The 24,212-nt window shown below is 37.8% G+C and overlaps 2 protein-coding genes across 3 annotated transcripts in view; one reads left to right on the top strand and one right to left on the bottom strand.

Moving 5' to 3' along the window:
* Positions 1-6,999, bottom strand: part of LOC145669511 (tRNA (carboxymethyluridine(34)-5-O)-methyltransferase alkbh8) — a 40,634-nt gene extending 33,635 nt beyond the window's left edge. Inside the window, exon 1 of the mRNA XM_081737695.1 lies at positions 6,812-6,999. Coding sequence (XP_081593821.1) covers positions 6,812-6,928 — 117 coding nt within the window. The 5' untranslated portion in view covers positions 6,929-6,999. The remainder of the gene's footprint in view (positions 1-6,811) is intronic.
* A 64-nt stretch (positions 7,000-7,063) lies between these two features.
* Positions 7,064-24,212, top strand: part of tho2 (THO complex subunit 2-like protein) — a 184,377-nt gene continuing 167,228 nt past the window's right edge. The window contains exons 1-5 of one of the 2 annotated variants that reach the window (XM_081737693.1): positions 7,064-7,188; positions 7,490-7,610; positions 17,388-17,452; positions 19,459-19,550; positions 23,471-23,602. In XM_081737693.1, coding sequence (XP_081593819.1) covers positions 7,546-7,610; positions 17,388-17,452; positions 19,459-19,550; positions 23,471-23,602 — 354 coding nt within the window. In that variant the 5' untranslated portion in view covers positions 7,064-7,188; positions 7,490-7,545. The remainder of the gene's footprint in view (positions 7,189-7,489; positions 7,611-17,387; positions 17,453-19,458; positions 19,551-23,470; positions 23,603-24,212) is intronic. The other variant, XM_081737694.1, reaches the window with a different exon arrangement.

Below are 24,212 nucleotides of genomic sequence, written 5' to 3'. Positions count from 1 at the left end.
GTCTTTCAATTCATGTGGAACCCAATGTGACATCTTTTGAATCATTCCCATGGCTTTCAAGCGTTTGGAGACTGTTGTTTGATCAACACCTAATGGTGCTGCAAGTTGTTCCTGCGTTTGACACGAATCCTGCTCGAGCAATGCTGTCAATTCTTCGTCTTGAAACAAAATACGATGACTTTCAGTCGCACTTTTCTGCATGTTAAAGTAATGCAGCAGGACACCCCGCGAAAACACTTTATCAGGCACAAATTGCGCCATGTTCACTTAACTACAAACTGGTGTTGTTGACGCTTTAATCCACTGCCCTATACTACGAACGATACGCGATGACAGGGGTTTGCAACACATGTGTGGATACACGGAACTATGGGACGCTCCGTTCGTTGCGCCATCTCTTGTCCACCCGCACGAATTAATTCCTAGACCAAATATATGAAAAGAAGCAGAAACTCACCAAGTTTATACACCCTCTACAAATGTTTACTATGAGCTCCTTTGGCGACACGACACACGTCCAGACGATATTTGAGCTCATTCCATACATTTTGTAACCCAGTCCTGTTAATTGTCTGTACTGCAGTACTGATGCGTTCTTTGAGCTCGACTAAGAATTGCGGTAGTGGGGGAACGTAAACAAGGTCCTTAACGTTCCCCCGCAGGAAGAAGTTGCAGGGCGTTAAATCAGGAGATCTGGGTGGCCAAGTGCTTCTCCCTTCCCACAAGCAAACAAGTGTTCTTGAATTGCCGATACTACTGCAAAATGCTTTGTTTACACGGCAGTTCTTTTCCATACTCTCTTTTGAAAATCTTGAAGTGAAATATTTAAGTTTAACGTCCCACGTTTATGCCGGTTAGGCTAAAGGAGACGGTGATGAGAAATGAGTGAAATGGTGGAATGAAGAAAGTGGGAGGAAACGGGAGAACCCCGAGAAAACCCACGAGCACGATGTTTGTCCACCACAAAGTCCACACGGCGCGAGCTGGGATCGAAGCAGGTACCCCAAGCACCAGAGGTGAACGCTCTATCACTGAGCCACCGTGCCCCCGATACTCTCTTTTGAAAGCGCGTTGCAGAGCTATACCAGACGAACATGTGACATATTCAAGTGCACAAAAAATTTTTTCTTGTTTTCCCTCCATTTTCGACAGGTACTAACCTCGTACTACCACACTGCTATTCCAAATCGGAAAGATAATGGACTCGTGCTGCCACACAATACAAAATTGGAAAGTTTGTGATTCTTTTCATTTATCTTTCATGTGTGTACGTATAATACTTTTGAAAATATAGTCTTTTCAAAACAAATGAATCATTTATGCTAACCTCTGACATCTCTGAGGATATAATCATCTGACTGTAGATCACAGTATCAATTTTGTGGATCCCAAAACAGGTGCTTATATAAACATAACTGAGCGTACTTGGAGAAGCGCAAAGGAAACTTCCAAGATATAATAGGCAAAAGGAATTTATATATTACTTAACACAGTTTAACAGAGAAGCACTAACTCAAGACGAAGACTTGTTTTTACAGTTCCGGAATGCAGTAAAGGGAAAGAAGTGGTGAACATTGCAGCAGAAGGTAAGTTGGTAATATAGTGAAGCTAAGGTAAGAAAGTAACATGTCGAACACAGCATACTTCCACTATTTTCATTTACGCACATACCCACAATCGCTAACGGCCCCTCCCTACGGACGTAAGCCCGTGCCAAGATTACTAGAGAATAGGTTGCCTCGAAACCCTTCGGTTTTCGTTCGGAGGGAGTCGATGAAGATCGTAAAACGTCACCGGTAGACCCATGAAGACACTTGAGAGGATGCGAAAAAATGTCTGACAAGCTTGTGTGACAAGTGATTTGCAAATCTTTTTTGTGTGTTCGAAAGGAAACTGTATTTGATTCTATATCGTAAGCTAACAGATTTTTTCAAGCGTTCGTGTTAGTGAAAACTTGGGCCATTTTCTTGATTATTTCACTTTTTCAGTGTAGTGTTCTTAGCTGTTATATATATTTATTATTATTATAGTTTTTCCTGGCGTGTATCTGTTATTTTCACAGTGATATTTTTATACCTTTTTTGGTGATTTGAAAATTTAGTTTTCAATTAGTCGCATTCTACAGTACTTGAAGAAATGTTTAAACGTTAATATGCCGAACACTAAGTGTACTGTCGCGGTATGCAAAAATAGTTTAGTGAAACCAGAAAACATTATCTTTAAAAAAAACAAGTCAAATATTTTATATTTCCCGAAAACGCAGAACTACGAAGACAGTGGGTTCAATGTTGTAGGCGTGATGGTAAGTGGAATCCAGATTTGTGTAAAGTGTGTTCGGAGCATTTTGTTTCCAGTGACTTCGAAAGAGATCTACAGAATGAACCATTAGGGCTGCCTTTCTTCATGTAGGTTAAAAAAAAAAATAAATAAATAAATAAAAAAGACGCCGTACCTTCAGTTAATTTGGGGTTAGCTAAAGATGCATATAAAGAAAGACAATCTGAAGAGCGCACAAAAACAAAAGATATAAGAAAATGAAATAAAATGAAATTTTTGAGTTTTACGTCCCACGGTTATGCTGGTTAGGCTAAAGGAGACGGTGATGATGAGAGATGAATAAAATGGTGGAATGAAGAAAGTTGGAGGAAACGGGAGAACTCCGAGAAAACCCACGCACACCACTGTTCACTGTTTGTCCACCACAAAGTTCACGTGGCGGGGGCTGGGATCGAACCCGGGACCCCAAGCACCAGAGGTGAACGTTCTACCACTGAGCCACCGCGGCCCCAAAAGCTGTAAGAGACAATAGAGAACTTATTACAATTTTACTGCAGTTCACGTAAGAAGTAAACTCTTTAGATGCTTCTATGGTTAATACAGAAAGAACTATGGTACAGTAGACATAGGCGCCCGAAAGGGAAGGCAGAGGCCTCCCGGCTCACGAAAACAAGTTAAATTTCTTAACAGTTTCTTAATACAAATAAAAAATACCAAACGTAATGTAGCAACTAGGGAGATGCACCTCATCTAGAAAATTTTCTTCGGGCGCTCATGGCAGTAGATGATTCCTCTATATTCCTTCAAAACCAAATAGATTAATTAAAATATTAACTTTTACAAGAGAAAATGAACAATAAAATATTAAAAAGTAAACTTGAAAGAACAAAAAGGAAATTAATTATAAAGAACAGCACTTTCAGATTTGCGAAAGGAACTTCTTCAGTATAGAAGTAAAAATAATTCTCTTCGCGTGGTGTTCCATCAGGGTATCTACTAAAATTCCAAAATGAAATTTCGTGACTTTTTCGTCACCTTTTCTTTCCGAAACCATACAATTTAGTTAACATTCTCAAGAACAAATTTGGGTGCTAATTGAGCCGAATTTTCATGCATGCGATAGAAGCGTGCTTTGCTTGCGATTTGTAGCGTCTAAAGCCGACCATAAACATTTTTGGTGGTGAATTTTGACGTTTTATAAAACAAAAATTTCCAGTCTATACTTATATTTGTAGAGATGAAAAAAATCGTGACCTAAAAGCTAAATTTCGTGACTTTTCTTGATCTTCATGGCCGTTTTCTGATTTCGTGACTTTTTCTTGGCTTTCATGACCTTTTCCTAATTTTGACTCTTGTGACTTTCGTGACCGATAGACACCCTGTCTATGCATTGATGAAATGCTGAACACAATGACCGAAGATGTTCTTAAGTAAAGTGTGCGACATTGAGACAAAATCAGCAATGGAAGAAGACGGACTGGCGTATATAGCATGTTGGCTTGCAAAACACAAAAAACCTCATTTAAGCAATTAGTACAATAAAAATATTCCAGATCATTACTCTTCACCATCATGGATTCAAAGCTTGTTTTGTGGCTATCTCACATAGTCCACTGAAGAATGGCTTTCGTATGTAAAAGATATGGGAAAACAGTTGTCATTGTACCATGCAAGAATAGTGCATAGCGGAAAAGATACCATGAAAAGTCTGAAGGGAATTATTTGTATTATAGCATGCTACTGTGGATTCTGAAATACTGACTACATTTATGCGAATGAGAACATTTTTGTTAGAATTAAGTTTTGAATAGTTTGGCAAAACAGAAAGGTGTTAAGGTTTCTGTTAAAAGAGATGGAAGCTCCCAAGACGACCAGAAGAAAAAGATCAGGAAACATGTTCACTGAGGCAAGGTTTCTAACAATAGAATATTATTGTAAAACACAATTATTATAAATCCTCTTTTCGATTATTATTCTATGTAGTAAATTACAGACACTTAAGTTTGATTCTGCATGCAAGTAACAAACTATGTAACATTAATTCAGTATAGGATTTCTCACGCGAACACCCTCTTCCTTATGCTTATGCGGAAAGAGAGCAGACGACAAATTTTCCGCGCGCTTCACGGGTCTATGGGTGACGTCATTTCGGGACAGCCTACGACCGTGCAGCATAGATAAGAGGTAACCTGTACTCTAGTAACCTTGCCCCGCGCTGCTAGAGGGCCCACCAGTTTCGCCCTGCACACATTCACCTCTTGCTTTTAGTGGCCATCTAGCACATGTTGGTTGACGTTTTTGCACTGCACTGTAATTTCTGTGTCATATGTCCGCATACTGTATTTATATCCATAACATTAAAGTACTCCTAAAATGAACCTGCATCAATGAATATAAACCTCCTACAGACACCCACGAATGCAAAATCAGAGACAATCTGTAAGGCAGCTGAAGTCAATTTGCTGGTGAATGAAATAGAAAAGTCAGGAATACGTGTGTCAGTATTACTTATGCACCCTAAAATAGGACAGCATGAAATTGAGTTGAGTTGATTTTGAGTTTAACGTTCCTTTTCAGCAGCGAGGCTATATGAGACGAGGACCTACTGATTAACGTGGAATCCGAACCACATGAGCTCCCGCCGGGAATCGAACCCGGGTCTCCCACTTCAGACAGCATGAAATTATCTTTCTTAAATATAACCTACAAGTTGAAATGCCCGTTACTTGCACGGGGAGAATATATTTATACAAAGTATTTGAACCCCTTTAACTTCTAAGAATACACATTTTATTGAAAGTATAATTGAAGGGTAAGGGAAAAACCACAAGGAATGTCTATGTGTGTGCTTTATCGGGTATTTTGTCCTATTTGTTGGTGACTGTTGGTACTATTTGACAATATATGCCAATGCATGCGTAGATGTAGAAATGTAGAGGTAAGAAAAAGGCAAAAGATTTGATTAACCCTATTCTTTTTTTACGTGGTTTTCAATATTAAAACGCAGTTTTCTAGAAAATGCACTTTTGTGACATTCTTTCTTTTTTCCCCTTATCCTTAATTATAAAAAGCCATAAGGTACTTTATTTATGGCATATATATTCAATTCCCTGATCTCCTAACGATATGTCCGCTAATCAGCATGGCATGAGGAATGTAAGTCCATACCCCAAAAATGATTTTTTTTTAAGATACAAAAAATCGATTTCCTGAAAAAGTGGGTTAACTTTACAATGACCGCTCCAGTTAGTATACTTACTAAGACACGAGAAATCATACTCTATTAATTTTACCAAAATGGATCAAAACTTCCCTAACCTTAAGCTAACCCTCCGTACTCCTATTCTACTTATCCTAATTTCACTCCACTATACTCTACCCTTTTAAAGCGGCCCTACTTATTGATGCGCAGCTCAAACTTGTATTGTAAAGTTTACCAAACGAAGTATATATGCAACGAATTTTATGCATGGATCTGTACAATAAACGTGCAGCTAACCTTAATCAGTACCATTGATTTTTTGAAGGTTTTACCTTTCGTTACGCTACAAAATTATTCCGAAGGCTTGTACGAACTAAGGTCCCACGACTGATTATGTACCAGTTTCCGCAAAGTTTGCGACAGAATTCAGAAGATTCGATATGAAATTGCAAGTGTAATGCCAATTGTTGCAAATAAGATCTCAAATTTTTGCACTGCGTTCACGCAAACTAGTTTGTGTTCACTCGAGCAGGCGGTTCTACCAAATAGAAAATTTATAGGTCAAATACGATGTGAATTTTTTTTTTTTGTGCAGGAATGACAGTGTACTGTTAGTGCACACATCACATTTCGAGTGCCGGTGTTCTATGTGTAAGTCTGCTCTTCCACTATCCTCGTTTATGTGGGTATTTCTCCATCGCTGACGCTCCTGCTCCCTGCAGCGCACCGTCTCGCAACCGCTCAGGACCCCCTGCTGCGCTCCTGTCCTGACCTGGTTAAATAGCATTCGTGCTTTTTAGTGGCCACCTAACACAATGTGGTTCTTGTTCTATGCACTAGTTTGGGATAGTTCTGGAATTGGGGGGGGGATACAAAGTGAACCTAACCTGAACCAACAATATATATATAAACACGAAAGTAAGAAATTTGGTAACTCTTTACTTTGGCCAAGGCAGTGATATCCTGTCATTGTTGGTATTATGCTGAGGTTGCCACTGGTTCCCTGCTGTTCCTTATTCACATGCATATTTTCTCACTAATGTCATTGCCGTTCTCGATTCACATAGTATTGCCTAGCGAGCATTGGCGAGTGAAGGCGGGTTAGAACCCCGCAGGAACACGTTGTTTTCTGTCTTTTGTTCTTGGGAACTATAAATGTAACTATGGGAACCTGTTCAGATGAATTTTATATCACTGCCTTGCCTAAATGCCAAATTAAAGACTTGACATTTACTCAATCTACACATTTGGCCTTGTACTAAAAGTTTAAACCAACGCACCAAAACCATTATGTAACTTGACTGTAAATCATATACTTAAATTAATACAAACCTTTGTAGGCGAGTCCGAACAGTTTATTCCAGTATCCTTTTTTAGCATGTGTTCGCACCTTCTTTTTTTCTTAAAAGCTTTCCTAGTTTCTTTGGTGGGTTCAGCTCCAACCTCCATTTTGATTCGCAGTTCGATTTTCACTTTTTAAAAATCATCTGTCGTCGGTGGCTGATTTACAGTGTTTCCAACTGATCAAATATTAATATATAATTTATTTTGTGTGTTTTAATGAAGACAATTAATCGAGATCTTAGTGTACTTAATTGGGTTCAAGAAAAACAGCAATTTTAAAAATAAACTTATCATATGACATAGATTCAATCATTTTTTAATTGATAAAATATGTGTATATGCAGATTAAGCAGCACATTCCAAATGTAAGTTTGAATTTTACAAAAAAGGAATAATATTATATTATATATATGCAACTCTAAACTTTGTTTCCTTAATAAAAGGAAACCATCCATAATTGAAAGGGAAGTTTACTTAAAAAAAATATCGAAAGCAAAGAATAAACCGAGAAAATATCCAGATCAAATGAGTAACTATATCATTCTATTATTGGAAATTATATTTACACAACTTCTTATGACAGTATAATGCTTTATTTATTTTAATTATCTATTTTGAAATAAGGTTTGTGAATATCTAGAACTAATATTGTATGTTTTATGATAGAGTTTTCAACTTCTGTTGTGAATTCGACTTTACTTGACGGATGTATAAATTACAAGATGGCTGAAGTTGGGATAAGTGCAGATATTTGGAAAAGCTGGGAAAGAAAAGGGAAAGATGAATTGTAAGTAATATTATAATAGTAACAAAACTTTATAGAAAGATGTAGCACTTTAGATTTGTTTTAGTAATGATCTGTAGATAAAAATTTGGATGTCGTACACCTGTACGTAGCTCTTTTGTCTTTGGCTTTAGGTTGCTAAAATTAAATCCATATTTCGAAGTTTTAATAATGCTTTTATATCTTTTACTAATTATTATGAAGTGATGTCGGTGCATTTGGAATTTATGTGTATAATTTCTTAAATGCTGTCTTTAAATTCTGTAGTGTAATATTAAATATTGTGTTGCGTGTAATTCGCTCCCATAACCCATTGCGATAGATTGCAACTTGATTTTTAGTTGCTCAAATAATTGTTCATAAATCACATTATTTTATTTGATTTATAATTAAAGCTAAATAACGCTGTAGGAGTAGGTTCCGCATTTAGTATGACACAAGTAATTCTCGTGTAGCGCAGTACCGGTATTTTTTTTTTTTTTTTCGGGATTGACAATAAGGACAAGGGAGGCTGCGACCAATATTTGCAAAATTTAGTTATTAATTTGCACGATGATGAAATTGTGATATTATTGTAGGTGTTCGCACTGATAAATTGGAAAAAGATGTTGCATCAGATGTAGATAAAGAATCTGGATGCCAAAATTTGGAAAATTTACAAGTGAGCTTAATGACTCGTAAAGAGTAATGCCGAAGCAACTTCACCTAAAACTATACTTCGCTTAGGCCCGCACCAAGAGGCTAGCAAAGGGAAGGTACTCAGTTCCACCTGTGATACCTTCAGCACCTCTGGAACTTTTAAGTTGTTCGTTTGCATGTACCGGTACGTATGAATGTAGAGTGAACTTAAGTCAGTCTTTACCCCTCCAGAAAAAATCGCACCCCTGCTTCGGAGTATGTTTAACAGAAGAGGTCCAGAAGCGCGTAAAAAATACACAATTTACAGAAGAAATGGATGATGCAAGTACTTAGACGTAACATAACCTAGCCAAATCTTACCTCACTTAGGTCAATGTTCCGTTAAGGGGGTCCAGTGTCTTTGACAGCAGTTCTTTCTATTGATTTTCGTTTGATTACATGATATAACGTTATATTAGGTTAGGGTAGGTCAGGTCAGGTAAGGTTAGCTTAGGGTAGCTTAAGAGGGTCCAGTGTAGTTTTGGACCCCCTTAACGGAACATGGACCCTAACTTAACCTAAACTAAACTAACGTTAGTAGAAATAAACGAAATTATATCATTTTTTGGAAAATTATGCTGGACTACTACAGTAACATAATATAACATAAACTTACCTAATGTGAACAGAAATTACCAAAATTTTAACATTTTTTAGAAAAGAAGAGTTGAAGCCCTTCTGCTAAACATAGGCCTAATATTCTTTCTACGAAGCTGTTGCCGCTCAAAAGTTTTCGAAAAGTCCGGATTGGACAGAGCATCTACTATGGGCCTATTCTTGTATCAGAGGTGCAGTCCGAAGCAAAAAGCCTGTAACATGAGCATGTAAGTTTATTGTGAAACGACGAAGTCTTTTGTTCTAAAATAAGTGTGCAGGGAGGACGCCGAGGTTTCTCCTGGCGTTATTCGTGCCATTTAAACGTTATGTTGACTCCCTGCGCTGTTAGGCCTATTTCACAAACTTACATGCTCATGTTGCAAGTTTTTTGCTGTGGACTGTACCGCTGTCGGATGGGGGAGAAGTCGCTTTGCAAATTGTAAATTGAAAATTGTCTATAACAAACAGTATTTTTGAATACGTGATAAGTTGTAAGTGAAATTACATTGAAATTCTGTGGGACTGAGTGTTATTACGATGCCGCTGGTGCGTACGGGTCCCTGGTTTGATCTTAGCTCCCTCCTTGTGGTAGACAAAAGTCGTGTGCGTGAATTTTCTCGGGCTTTGCCGTTTCCTTCCACTTTACTCATTCATTATCATCATCACAGTCTCCCTTAGCCTCGGTAAGAAAAGCTCCATTGAAGTTCACAGAGTAAAAATATGAGATAGGCTAGTTCTCCCTCTTTAGTTGGCCGAGAATCTAACTTGGGACTCCAGTTTATCGCGCCAGTTCATTAACCACTACACTATCTAGGCCTCACTAAAGTATCCACGCGTACCACTGTGGAAGATAGTGCTGTTGATTTAAAGTTTGCAATAATATGTAGAAAGATTAAGGAGTGCATTTTATTTATTATTATTGCTATGAGTTTGTACAAATTGAAAGTTATCGTGCACTCTCCTCATAACTCTTTCAACTTGTAATCAGTTTTATAGTTTCGTCAACTGTATTCGTGGCCTTCTGGCCAGGTTTCTGCCTTCCGTCATACCTTACCTTTCGAATTCATAACTTTTTTAAACAGTCGTAACCAGTTTCTATCCCTGTTTATAAATACCCAACATTGTTCCCTCCCTATAATTCCTAACACTTATTTGATAGGCCCGGTGAAGTGATCCAGTAATCCACCTCTCGTGGAGGCGAGATATTGTGATTGGTCGGTTGATTTGGAGTCAAGCATTCCGGTCGGCACCGAGAGTATATGAGATGTGAACCTAGCGGTACGTGACGTTTGGGCGCGGACGTTTGGGCACTGGACGTTTGGGCGCGAAGCCATTTGGGCGCCAGACGTTTGGGCGCGAGTTAAATTAAAAAGTCATTATGTTAGGCGCTGAGTACTAAGTTCGAATCAAGATATCACAAGGTGTCTACTGTAGTGGAAGTCCTTGAATTATACTGGATTTTGTTTTACATACTAGAAATACTGGAATTTCAAAATTCTAAAAACTGAATAAACAATTAAATTTTGTAAATTTAAGTTTCAACCAAAGTTGTGTGTTTTTTATTTGATAACTTTTCAAGGCAAAAGTAAGACCAGACTAGATGATTGACTGCATTACATACATAGTGAGTCTATTCTCTTTAAAAAAACTTAAAGCAGGCCTTCTATTGTAGTTATGCAATAAGTGTGAATATCAAACTCATTTCTAGTGGCTAAATGACCAATATATGTACACTTAACTATTATTTTTCACTTTGAAATAGTTTTTTTTTTTCTTTCGTCACTTTCTTTAATGGAGATTAAATGCTTACAATGGAACGAAAAATAGTGTTAAATTTTGATTTTTATATTAGAATGTTAATAAAAAAAAGTGATACCAGAAATACGGCATACTCCAGTTCCTACACTCAATGTTTTAGACACCCTGTATGCGAAATATCTTTCCCTCAACTCGATTTGGATTTAGGATTTTTAGATTTCTGGGATCTCGGCATCTAAGGCCATTTAGCCCGTCATGTTTGAGGGAGCACACTATCCGGGGAAAGGGAAGGAAGAAAGGATTGGGGAAGGAAAGAAGCGGCCTAGACCTATAAATTAGGTACCATCCCGGCATTTGCCTGGTGTGAATGAGAAAAACCCAGGAAAACGTCATTCAGGGTGGCTGGCCTGAAAGAGCGTATTACACTTTTTCGACCGAGTGCCCCCACCGGGAATCGAATCCGGGACCGCTTGCACCGAAGGCGAGAGCGTTAGCGACTACGCTACGCGGGGCCACTTCCCTCAACTCGAGTGCGCGGAAATCTTTTATTGGTAGTTCTTTATTGGACTTACGGAAGAGAAGAGTTTGGCAAACGTAATACGAAAGAAAACAAATTTTAATATTCATAAGTATGTAATTATCAACTTTTTTTTAAAAAAAAATACAAAAATTAAATGAATATGTTTTAATTAACATTAAGTAAATTATTAACAGTTCGTCTGATTCCTTCATTTCCTAGCTTTCTTATATAATATAAAAATTAGATCAACATTAGATCAGAAGTACAAGAATCGTGAACAAGCGAAAAATCAATCCATGACGAGGTTAGGCAACACATGCCACAAACGCATTAAACTATTTAATTTAGATGAATAAATTAGATGAAGTTAGAAAATATACAGATAAATGAGGTGAGATAAAGATAGAAGTGTAGGAAATGTATATATCTTGATTCGAGCTTAGTTTTCAGTGCCTAGCTTACTTTATATGTCGTAAATTGTGATTTTTACTATGTACCTCGCGCCCAAACGTCTGGTGCCTAAACGGCTTTGCGCCCAAACGTCCGGCGCCCAAACGGCAGCGCCGAAACGTCCGCGCCCAAACGTCCAAAGCATAACGTGGGATCCGATCCACATGAGCTGTCACCGGGAATCGAACCTAGTGTAACAGCTTTTTCTGGCCATCCATCCTGAGAGGTTTCACCTGGGCTTGCCTCGTTTCACACTAGGCAAATGCCAGAATAATACCTAAGATATAGACACGAGCCTATTACCTTCGTTACCCGTTCCTTTCTTTCTTCCCTCCTTCCTCGGATAGTATGCTCGGTGAAGGACGTCGTTCCTCATACGTTACGGGCTTAAGATCGTCAATACCGGTAATACCCAGAAATATGTATATATGACGGGTAGATATGCCATTCTGTAAAAGTATTGGGAATCCATCTAGATCCGAAATTAAACTGGAGTGAACCTAGTGAAAATTTATGCAGGAAATTACCTTGTGCTATTTTTACACTACGTAAACTGAAAGCAATGCTTCTTGCAGCATACTCTTTTTTTTTCATTCATATATACTGTACACTATGATATAATATTCTGGAGTAACTCGCCTGGTGCCCAGACTGTCTTTAAATGGCAGAAAAAAGCCATAAGAGCAATAAAAGGTTTAGCTGATAGTGTATCGTGTAGATAATATCTTAAGCTTTACAAATTATGACATTTCCCTCTCTCTATATATATATTTATAGTTGTCTTATATATGTTAAAGAAAATGAGGAGAGTTTAGGTTACCGTAACAATATCCATTCATATAATACTAGACATAAAGATGATGTAAGTACTCCTTATATTAGCCCTTTGGGGATCCCATGGTACAATTTGTACCATACGGGGTGTTTCATGGTACATTGCGTTATAACTCTCCTATTTGAGTTTTTTTTTTTTTTTTTTTTTTTTTTTTTAAGTCCAGGGGCATTGTAGAAGACATTACGTATGGTTTCACACCTTCCTGCGTCGAGACATAGGAGGTGATGACGTCATAATTCTAAAATATATATTTTCGTGTAATACTTTTTTGGGGGGTTTATGTAAAGTATTTTTGGCGGGCTTATTTTTGCACGTAGAAGATTGAAATTTTGCACAAACATGCAGTCCACCGAGTAGTATTTACCATTTTTTTTTTCAGATTTCTGCGTTAAAAGAGGGGGGGATCCAGAGGGTCAAAAAGTTGAAAAAGGGATATTTTTATCAAAAAATCCCTTTCTTTGCGATTTTCCCGCCTTAGATACATGGTGGAGACAAGTGAATGGTACCGCCTGAAAGGCAGTTCTATTCTGAAGAGAATGATGGGCGACACATGGCCCTAGGGTAATTAGGGAAGTGTCAGGGAATTTTTATCAAAATATACTTCTGTATAGGGGAATTTTGGACATTTTCGGTATTATTTTTTTGCTGGCTTATTTTTGCACCTAGAAGATTGAAATTGTGCACAAACATTCAGTCCACCGAGTAGTATTTACCAGATTTTTTTTTCAGATTTCTGCGTTAAACCAGGGGGGTACAGAGGGGTAAACGTTGAAAAAGGGAAGTTTTTACCAAAAAATCCCTTTCACGGGATTTTCCCGCCTTAGATACATGATGGAGACACGTGAGTCATACCGCCTGAAAGACAGTTCCATTCTGAAGAGAATGATGGGCGAAACATGACCCTACGGTAATTAGGGATGTCTCAGGAAAGTTTTTACCTGAGATCATGGTGTTTTACGGTAATTTGGGGCATGGTGGGAATTCCTGATAAAATTTCTCCCGCCCTTGGTATTCAAGATAGAAACTTGAAATTTGGCCCACACATTCAGTATACCAAGTACTATTTATCAGATTTTTTTTTAGATGGCTACGTTTACACAAGGCCGCTCCAGAGGGGCCCAAATTGCGAGAAAAAAATTCTCTCCGAAATTTTTCTTTTGACATCATTTTTCCCGCTCCTTGTATATGGTATGAGCATGCAAGTGGTATCATTTGAAAGCCAGCTCCATTCTGAAGAGAATGAGGTATGAACCATGATCCTAGGATAAATAGTGACGATGCAGTAGCTGCTTGACTGAAAGTCTAAAAAAAAAAGCCCAAAAACCCCGGATCCCTTAAGGGTTACGCCAAGTATAACACAAAGTAGTTTTAAGTATACAAGTCTGAAACTATACAATACATTGTCAGTGCATATACGAATGATGTGTGATAATGATTTCAAAAAACATTGTAAATCTTTTCTTGTAAATAATATATTTATAGTATCGACGAATTTGAAGAAAAATGTAAATTGTAACCTTTTTTTTTCTTCTTTCTTTGTACATATGTGTTTATATGCTGTCTAAGTAAATAAATAAATCCCGCACCGAAGGCGAGTACGCTAAATTGTGTTGTGGAAATGGTCTGTAGTGTGAGAGTTGATCTTGTATAATGTCTGCAAACATGCCAACAGCACTGGATGCTGCAAACCCTACTTAACGTTAATAGTAAGTTATCTCTTTGATAAAACACAAATGTCGTCATCCTTCATTTTATTTACTTACTAGCTGAAATGCCCGTTCTTCCCATTGGCGAGGGACCGCGGTGGCTCAGTGGTAGAGCCTTCACCTCTGGTGCTTGGGGTCCCGGGTTCGATCCCAGCCCCCGCCAAGTGAACTTTGTGGTGGACAAACACCGTGTGCGTGGGTTTTCTCGGGGTTCTCCCACTTTCTTCATTCCACCATTTCATTCATTTCTCATAATCACCGTCTCCTTTAGCCTAACCGGCATAATCGTGGGACGTAAAACTCAAAGATTTCATTTCATTTTTTCCCATTGGCGAATAGATGTTTTGAAGATATTTCAATTCCCTTCCCCCTTAGAATACGCATTTCCATTAGGTGTTTTGCCTTTGGCATAGATTTTGAACCATCTTACCTAGAAAAAGTATTTCAATGAAATCGACGTGATAAAATCCTAACGTACGGTGCGCTTTAGATATGTTTCAAAAGTCATTTCAGACGGATTCGACATTTTTCCATGACTCCGAAAACTATAGACATGCACTTAAACGGCATCGGGTTTGCCACTATTCATCTCAGCGGTTCCGTAAACTATAAATTCGATACTAATATTCGTCATTTTCGATCATATACAGGGTGTAAACTTAATTTCTGACCCATCTAGAAATTTTATGAAATGCATGAATAAGTGAGAATACAATGAATAAACATTGCACATCTGATTTATTTGAAAAGAAAAATTCCAATTTATCAGTAATCAGTACTGTTTCCCTGACGTTCCAAGCATTGTAAGGTCCTAGTTTGGAAACTCTCCATTAGGTTGTGACAGTCCGTTTGTGTGATGGCGAGCCGCTCTTCCTTGAGGCGTTGAATCAAAGTTTCTCTGTTGCGAGGCCTTGGTTTCTGAAACACGCTGCCCTGCAGTCGAGACCATAAGTGCTCAATAACATTAAGGTCCGGACTATTACCTGGGCAATCATTCCACACTCCGAGGAACTCCTTGGCGATCACATTCATCGTTACCTTTGCAGTGGGACATTTGGCTCCATCCTGCATCCAAATCACGTACCTGAACAGGAAACATTAGTAAGACACGCTCGGTAAACTGGAAGTATTATCTCGGTAGTATTGGGAGTCAATCGTCTTTCCTTTCTCAACAACAATATATTTCGTTTTCCCATAGCTTGAAATTCGTCCTGTCACCATAACCTTTAGGCCGAACTTGGGCCTCCGTATGAGACGGATCGTTTCTGGAGACTATTTTCGAACCCGATGATTTTGCCGGTTCGGTACAGGAAAGAGCTCCACCAGACTCTCATCGGTAAATAGCACGTGATCACATTTCATCCGTCCCTCATGAGCGTCATCAGCAAAGCCTCCATCTTGCAGTCTCTTACAAAAGTTGTAGCAGTCAGATATAGTCTTCTGCGAAAGCACCGGTTTTCGAGGCTGCACATAACATTTTCCTCCCCAGTCGCTAGTGTGAAGATATTTAGAGAGTGCCATGTATTTGCCTCTTTGTTCTTGATGTAACTTTAGTTGGCTACCCTGTTTTTGTGCATCCTTAACATCCCCATCATTCTTTCTCACCAACTTTCTTATGGTGTTTCGGCTAATTCTCAGTTTCTTAGTTATGTTTCAGATACTTTCACTACCATTACTAAGCACTTGAATTTTATGGCGAAGCATTTCTCTATCTGTTGACATTGTACTGTATTGCACGTTGTACACTTGCACTTAAAAATATGAGTTTGCACTTTAAAAAGCACTTCACTTATTTTAAGAGAGTACATCTTAAATATGCACGTATGTGGTTTCAAAATCCGTACAAATTTTCTCAATGAATTCACATTAAAACGGGATCAAACTGATTTTTGTATGTATATATATATAAATAATTTCTGACCCGTTTGAGTAACGTTTCAGCACAGGTGACGCCAAACAAAATGCTCACAATTTTACACTGGTTGAAGCAGTATCGCTGGAAGTTTTACAGTTTACTCACTAAATAATGCCAAAGACGACAATGCGATCATTTGTCCGATAATGAACAGTATTGCTTCCAAAATAGACCTCGTTATGCGCAGTATATATAAACAAGACAGGTTCGTGATAACATACACAGATAAACAAATAGAAAAAGAAATAACGTAGATATGAAAACTTATTCGGTCAAAACTAATCTATGAAAGAATGGTAATTAAGATATGGAACTTTATAGAGGTCAGTTGATGATCTGTGAGACCTGTGTAACGCGAAAAATCAGATTACTTAAAAACAGGGTGGGTCAGAAATTAAGTTTACACCCTATATATATATATATATATCCTCCCCCAAGTTGCGGGGCTGAATTTAGATTTAAACGGCATCGGAAGTGTCACCGTTCATCTCAGCTACCTCGAAGACTATGGATTCGACACTAATACTGGTCATTTTCAAACATTTTTAAATATATCTGCTGAGTTGCACCGTCAAAGAGATATGATAAAATCACTTCCAGGCCCGAACCTATGTTGAAAATTTGATTGAGATAGCTTGGGTGGTTCAGGAGGTGTGAAACCACTTTCAATTTTATAACAGACTATAGAAGACATTAAAAGTCGCCTCTCCCCAAATCGTCAATTTTTCAAAAATGTTGACATGTGTCCTCATTTTTAATGAGGTTTCAAATTTATTACTTGATGGGCTCGTTAGGTACTGTTTTGGCATAAATTTTTGATCCCCCCTCTACCCCTTCAGGAAAGTTTATGTGGTAAAAATGTAAAACTGAACCAAGGTTCACTCATATACAAACAAAAAAAAATCATCAAAATTGGTCTAGCGGTGCACAGAGTTAGCCGTCAAACGTTTTTTACATTCAATGTTTATGAATATGCATGTCCTCCTCCTCCTCCCTATAATTATATTCTATGGCATAGAATACAATACTCTACTTTAAACCTTGAGTCGTTTTCCTAGCTCGAAATTCAGTACCCAGTAGAATACACTTTCCTTTCTGGAAGTTTCGTTCTCCATTCGTATCTTTGCTTTTTTTTTTTTTTTTTTTTTTTCCCGTAGGGAATGCGATAGACACTTAGGTATTACTATGCAGATAAGTTAGAGATGGCAGAATAGACCATAGTGGAGAAAATTATACAATATTGTTGCATTTTTTTTAATGTGTGTGTGTGTGTGACGTATGAACAGTTTCCTAAAAGTATTTTTCTCTTTTCTTTTTAAAGTTTGAAGATTTGCAAACACTACGTAAAGAATGAAGATGAAAAGAGTCCGATTTTTAAGGAGAAAGGCAAGTACAGAAGTGTTTTTTTATTTTTTATTTTTCTTCCATTGTTTGCTTGTTTGACAAATATATTTTACCCATCGATTTTGTTACCATACCTACTTTCTCTTTTTCTCAAAGCTATTGATTTTTTTTTTTTTTTTTTTTGCCCGTTTTAAGAACATATAAAAACAACTGTTACTAAGAATCTTAAACACAAGATTTATCAAAATAAACAGTATAACAGCAATTTTAGAGTATTTACTTACAAATGTATGATACATACTGTATATAATAAATTATTCTTACCTTATGGTTCTTTGGTGTGTGGTACCCAGTTCCGTAAAACTATTTATTATACAGTATGTATCAAAAGTCCAGAGTAAAGGTGCGAAAAAATGAAAAGAGTTGTCAGAATTAGACAATTTCTAATCAGAAATGGTGAAGTTTTTCCCATCGACCCAGCCATTTGGGTTCCACACTGATAGGGCGCCTTGTGTAAAATGAAAAAAACAACATTGACAGCTCAAGGCAGTTCTTTTGGGCCCTCACTGTACCAACAATGGATACGAGATGTTTTAAGGTTTCTTCACGTAATTATGTGCACGTTCCCGTACCATTTTTGTGTGCCCTTATGTTCCGTTCCAACTGCCCGCCGGACCAATTTGAAAATCGGAAAAAAAAAGTACCAAAATGTACTGCATTCCGTTATATTTGGTTGTATTACATTAAGTTAGATGACGTTATTAAGGGTGAAGTTTTACTATACGGATCCATAGTATAAGTAGTAGTAGTAGTAGTAGTAGTAATAGAAGCGGGTTAGAAGCCCCGCAGGGGTTGATTGGGTTCTGTTATCGACATGAGATGGACAAATTGAAGACTTGTCCAAATTTTTCTGTACATTTTAAAATCTATGGATTCGTATAGTAAAACAAGTGTACCTCTCCGCGAAATAGTCCATCCGCCTCCACATACATTGTCGCTTACAACATAAAAAAAAAAAAAAGCAACAAATAAACCACTGTTAATTTTTACTGTTCCCCTTACCTGACTTTCATTCATTCTTCCTCACAAACTTAAATTAATTCCCAACTTGACCCGGTAAATTTCCTAAAATTGGCCCGGCGATGCAGCAGTTAACCCGTCCATTTTATAGAGTCTTTTGCTAGTCAGGACTCCAAACGGTTGGTGGGATTTAAAAAATGTCACCATTTAAGATTGAAAAATACCTGTTTCTAGCAAGTTTCCCCTCTTTGCCTTGTTTTCGTATCTTTGTAACTGTCTATTCATCTAAGATAACGCGATTGGTTGTGGAAATTATATTAGGAATATAAAAATCCTGTAAGGATTTGCAGAGCGCATTATAGATGAGTTAATATTTTTTATATACTTTCAACGTAAAGTAAATAGCAAAGGATATCTAAATTATACTGGGTGCATCAACAGTCCAGGGCCATATTTAGAATATATACTTATGAATGCTATACGTTACATACTGAATATAATAAACAGGACTTCAAAAATCCACTCGTCTGCTTGCCAGTAGCGAGTACTTTTTTTTTTTTTTTTTTTTTTTTTTATATTTAGGGAATAAAGTCCACCATACAACTGGACATATCCAGAAAAAGTTTAAGAATAAATAGCAGATGTTACTTTTTTTTTCAATTATTTGTAAGAGACATGCCAATAAATAGAACAGAAAAATGTGTTGATATGTTTACTATATCGCAAAGTGATTTTTTGTTTATTTATATAAACACTGTGACTGCAAAATGGTCTGGCTAGTACTTGCAAGCAAGATTTTTCAGTCTCTAATAGTGAATGAATATTCTTACCTTGTGTATCCAATTCGGTGAACTATTTATTATACAGCTTAATCCATTTTCCACACAAAACAATAAAATCTGGAATAAGTTATTAAAATTTTACTGACCACTATACACGCTAACTCACAACATAGTGGTATTCATATAAAACGAATCGATTTATCATCATTATATTACATAATGAGATTATACAAATTTCGTTTTCAGGTCTCACTCGTGCAGTGTATGAGCTTATTTGGCATGGCATCAAAGGTCCGCTTCGTAGAGAGTCGACTGCTACCGCCTTGGGTGAATTGTCAGTAAGTATCTACTAGTTCAGTTACATTATACGTTAAGAAGTTTCATATTGTTTACGCAAGTTATGTATAATAATAATAATAATAATAATAAAAGTTTTGCGAGTACCATGCGCAAAAATATCCTTTAATCCCAATATGTCACTTGCCTTACCGTAGGTACTGCAAGCTTCTTCGGGGGTCTCCCTTATAAAGATTAAATCGAGAAGCGAATCACATACTGGCTATTTGGTCCCTTCTTCATCAATATTCCGCTGGATATACATCTACAAATAACTGCAAAATTCCTTCATAATTTCTTTAATGAATTGTAAAATGCACATTTTCTGTCTTACCAAGAATATCAACGAATTCCATATTCAACTATTGATTTATAGTGGCCACTCATTTTCGTTTGTTCATTTATGAAAAATCTTTTTCACTTTTTAAATATACTGTATTGAATACAATTTGTATCATTTCCTAGTTGATGATATAATTCTAACTCTTCTTTAGAGATCCTCGGTTTAGATTTAATTCCGGCTGCCTGTCAAATGCTAGTTGCTCTGGAAATAACTATTAACTGCTGGTCAGTTTTTCCTTAAATTAAAGTGGTTGTATGAGATGTCTAGGGTTGTTAGGCATGTCCTGTCCATCCTCCCATTGTGTCGGTCACAAACACTCTTGGTTCCGATATAAGATAAGGATTCCACTTCGTTCTCGTCTGTTATCTGAACATGACATGTAAGTACACGTCAGGATAGTTGAAGTAACAAACACCCGTAGAACTTCCTTTAAGAACTAGTGGATATTACAGTAGCTCAAAAGCCAGCTTTTATTGGAGATTTGTTCAGAAAAAGAAAGTGTAGGGATCCATCGATTAAGGACCTTGACAAATTGGAAGCATTACATTCATATTCAGTGTTTATCGTATGGAAGAACTTGCGAACAATAAAAGACTCGTAAGTATACAAGTGAATACGCGTAAGTACACTAACGTTTGTGAAAATTGAAATGGCCCGAATAACACCAAGCTCGGAGGATGAGTAGAATAGCGTGCCAGCAGTGAGGGATTAAGTTTGCAGAGAGATGACTGATGCGTATGCTCAGTGTTGCTCCTCTCTTGTGTTGCTCCTTTTATTTGCAGTAGTGTTATGCTGCGCCGAGTCTGTGAAGAGCGTCAAACGAAGTGGAAATGTGAAATCAAGTGCCAGTAAGCCTCGTTGACATCAAAGAACGCAATATCAGCATGCGAGTGGGCTCAAACGGGGCAGAATAATCGATCTCCAAGAAACTGTTAAGTCATATCGTGACATTCGGCTCTTACAGGGCATGCAACTACAATAGTAATGCGTGTGTGGAGACAGTGGATAGAAAAGGTTGTATGCAGCTCTTTTGAGATTTGTCATTACACTAGGTTTTTACACACGCAGTGAGCTCGTCATTTCAAAACAGTTTCTCGCGCAGATGAGCTTTCAGTCGTCGGAGCAAATAGAAATTCGATGGTTGTAGGTCGAGACTGTATGGGCGTTGTTCGATAGCGCTAGGTCGGGACTATATGGGGTACCATTATCCATCCCAGTTGCCCAGTCATGCTGATTTGGATCATCTCTTTTGTCAAGAGTCGTGGAACCCAGTAAACGTTTTCTGTATCTCAGTCATTGGATTAGCCTTTAACACAAATACTTTTACTGTACTTGTGTGTTACATGATTTATTTCGCGGTGATGCATGTGTGTTTTTGAATGAATTCCTTAATGACTGATGTGTTTCCATCGGTTGTGACAGTTGATGGCTGCCCAATCGTGGCTGGTCCTGCTTGTTACAATCACCCTGCCGAAATCTCTGAACCCAGAGACTCACATTACTTCCATTTATTGTATGGTCCCGATACGTTGACAACAGCTTACTGTACATCGATGTTGCAGATTCCTAGAGCGATGTCAATCGCTGCACGTCGGCATAGTACGGTGCCACGTTGGTCAACATGGTGGCTTAACTGCAACAACAGAAAACAAAAATTAGAGGACTAATTCTTCTACTACAAAATTTCATTTCTCTAGTACTTACCAGTCGTGAGCTAAGCAGACTGTGCGTTACATTTTGACCGTTATTTATATAATAATATATTTGCATTTGTACATTTTTTTAAAATATATTTGTGCAATATGTCAGTTCTTATTGTTACTTTCGTCTAGGAACGAAAATTCGATGGAAAAACAAGATTCCAACTAGTTATATTTCTGTTATTTTCTAAAACTCCTTGGGGGTCCACAGTGGTTCAGTGGTAGAGCGTTCACCTCTGGTGCAGGACTCCTTGGTTCGATTTCAGCTCGCGTCTGTAAACTTTGTGGTGGACAAACGCGGTGTACATGCGTTTTCTCGGGGTTCTCCCACTTTTTTCATTCTACCATTTCACTTATTTCTCGTCATCACCGCCGCCTTTAGCCTAGTCGGCATAATAGTGGGGCATAAAACTTAAAAGATTTCATTTCATTTTTAAAACTCCTTGATCCACTCTGCTGGTTAAACTTTATTTTGTGTACATCACTGAGCCCCTCATATTTTTTTATGAGTAGTCTGTAAATCCAGCACAGATTATGAAAAATAAATAAATAAATAAATATGAAAGTGTTTAACATTAACATCCACCATTTACAAGTTTCTTTGCTCGCATTCATATTGTTGGCCAATTCCTAAGTCTTAACTATCCTCTTAATACGTAGAATAAACCCCTTAGGGGCTTAGTGGTAGAACGTTCACCTCTTTTGCATGGGGTACTTTGTTCGATCGCAGCTCGCGCCACGTGAACTCTGTGGTGGGCAAAGATCGTATGCATGAGTTTTCTCGGAGTTCTCTCGCTTCCACCCATTTTCTTTCGACCATTTCCTTCATTTCTCATCACCGTCCCTTTTTACCTAGCTGGCATTACCGTGGGACGTAAAACTCAAAGGTTTCATTTCATTTCAAGAAACCCTTAAATCATTTTTTATTAATTTTTCTATTGATTTGCTACTTTTTTAGAATTAAATATTTATGAATCCCGAAATTGTCAATGGGAACTCCCACTTCTTTTAGAGGTAAAGCATACTCTACTTTTTAATCATTTCTCGGTTTCCATAATATAATAGTAAATGAATATCACCTCATTCACTAAGAGTTCTGAATTAAGACCAGAAACAACGGATGACTACAGCTAGTTTGTAATAATTATAGCAGCTTTAAATACGCAAATGATTTGTCATTTTCACTGGTAATTCGTAATAACAGATGGATCTTATTTGAAACTTCTGGATATAAGATGATTCCTTAAGCTGTGGTCCTTTTAATGCATTGATGCTCTCCACTCGTTCAACTCATATAAATTTATATATACTAATGAAAGGAGGAAACAAACGATTTTTTATTTTACACACCAAATCCTCTGTAGGTGTGAATTCTAACGCAAAGAGCGAAAAAGTGATTGACTGGACCGGGATTCGAGTCGGGGACCTCCGACATACCACGAGATTGTCTGTGGTACAACCCACGTATTCCGAGATGAGAGCACCGACCTCGAAGGTGAGAGAGCAGGTAGCTGTTCTAGGAAGGGGACTGGATGGCGTAGTGGTTAATGCATCAGCACGGTATGCTGAAGGTCCGGGGTTCGAGGCTCGGTTCAGTCAGTCACTTTTCACTCTTGGCGTTTGTATAAATTCATTTATACTTTTATCAGCAGGCACATACAGATATATTGCGTCTTCTTTAATGAAATTGTAAGAAACTACATTAAACTAAGGTAGGAATGTCATTTTTAACTTTTCAGTGCGTTTAATTTTTCTATCATCTAATATTTCAACCTCTGACCGGTATGGAACCCGTTGAAAATTTGGGCATTAATAAATATTTTTATTTCTGAGTTTGTTAGTAGTGTTATAATTACCTGCTTACTTTTGTACTTTGCAGACTCTTCATCATGATATGCCCTCCATTATAGTAGATGTGATCGGAGTAATTGACTCTGAGACGTCGTGTGCAGAGAACAGTCCTCCTGATGAAAGACAGAGATTTTGCTTCATCGTTAAAGAAGCGGAAAAGGTAAGATATAAGGGCATTCACAAATTGCAAAATAGTTGAATTCAACCAATAATTCATTTACTAAGAGTTTTTCCTTCACAAATAACCATCACTTGCATCTCTGCACATTAGAGAGAGGCTTTGCACCAACCCTCGAGTAGATGTCGCGTTTGTAACAAGATTGTTCCTCATTTCAGAAAGCCGTCCAATGTTCCGATAAAAATATGAAGGGGGCGCGGTGGTTCAGTGATAGAGCGTTCACTTCCAGTGCTTGGGGTCCCTGGTTCGGTCCCAGCTCGCGCCGTGTGTACTTTGCGGTGGACAAACATCGTGCTCGTGGATTTTCTCGGGGTTCCCCCGTTTCCTCCAACTTTCTTCGTTCCACCATTTCACTCATATCTCATCATCACCGTCTCCTTTAGCCTAACCGGCATAATCCTGGGACGTAAAACTTAAAGATTTCATTTCATTTAAAAATGTGAAGGGGACGCAAAGTGCTCCTTTAAAAAACAAAAAGAAAGAACAACGACATGTTTTTTGTTTGAAGCTTATATTAAAAGGTTTACCTGTTTTTAAACCTCGAAAGTGTCTTCGTTTGGAAAGACTTCGAAATTGTGTGTCCCAGTTGGTC

Source organism: Thermobia domestica, chromosome 14 (assembly GCF_964235325.1).
Source record: "Thermobia domestica chromosome 14, izTheDome1.hap1.1, whole genome shotgun sequence".
Lineage (NCBI taxonomy): Eukaryota > Metazoa > Arthropoda > Insecta > Zygentoma > Lepismatidae > Thermobia > Thermobia domestica.
Note: the sequence above shows the minus strand (reverse complement) of the source record. Positions and strands in the feature narration are given on the sequence as shown.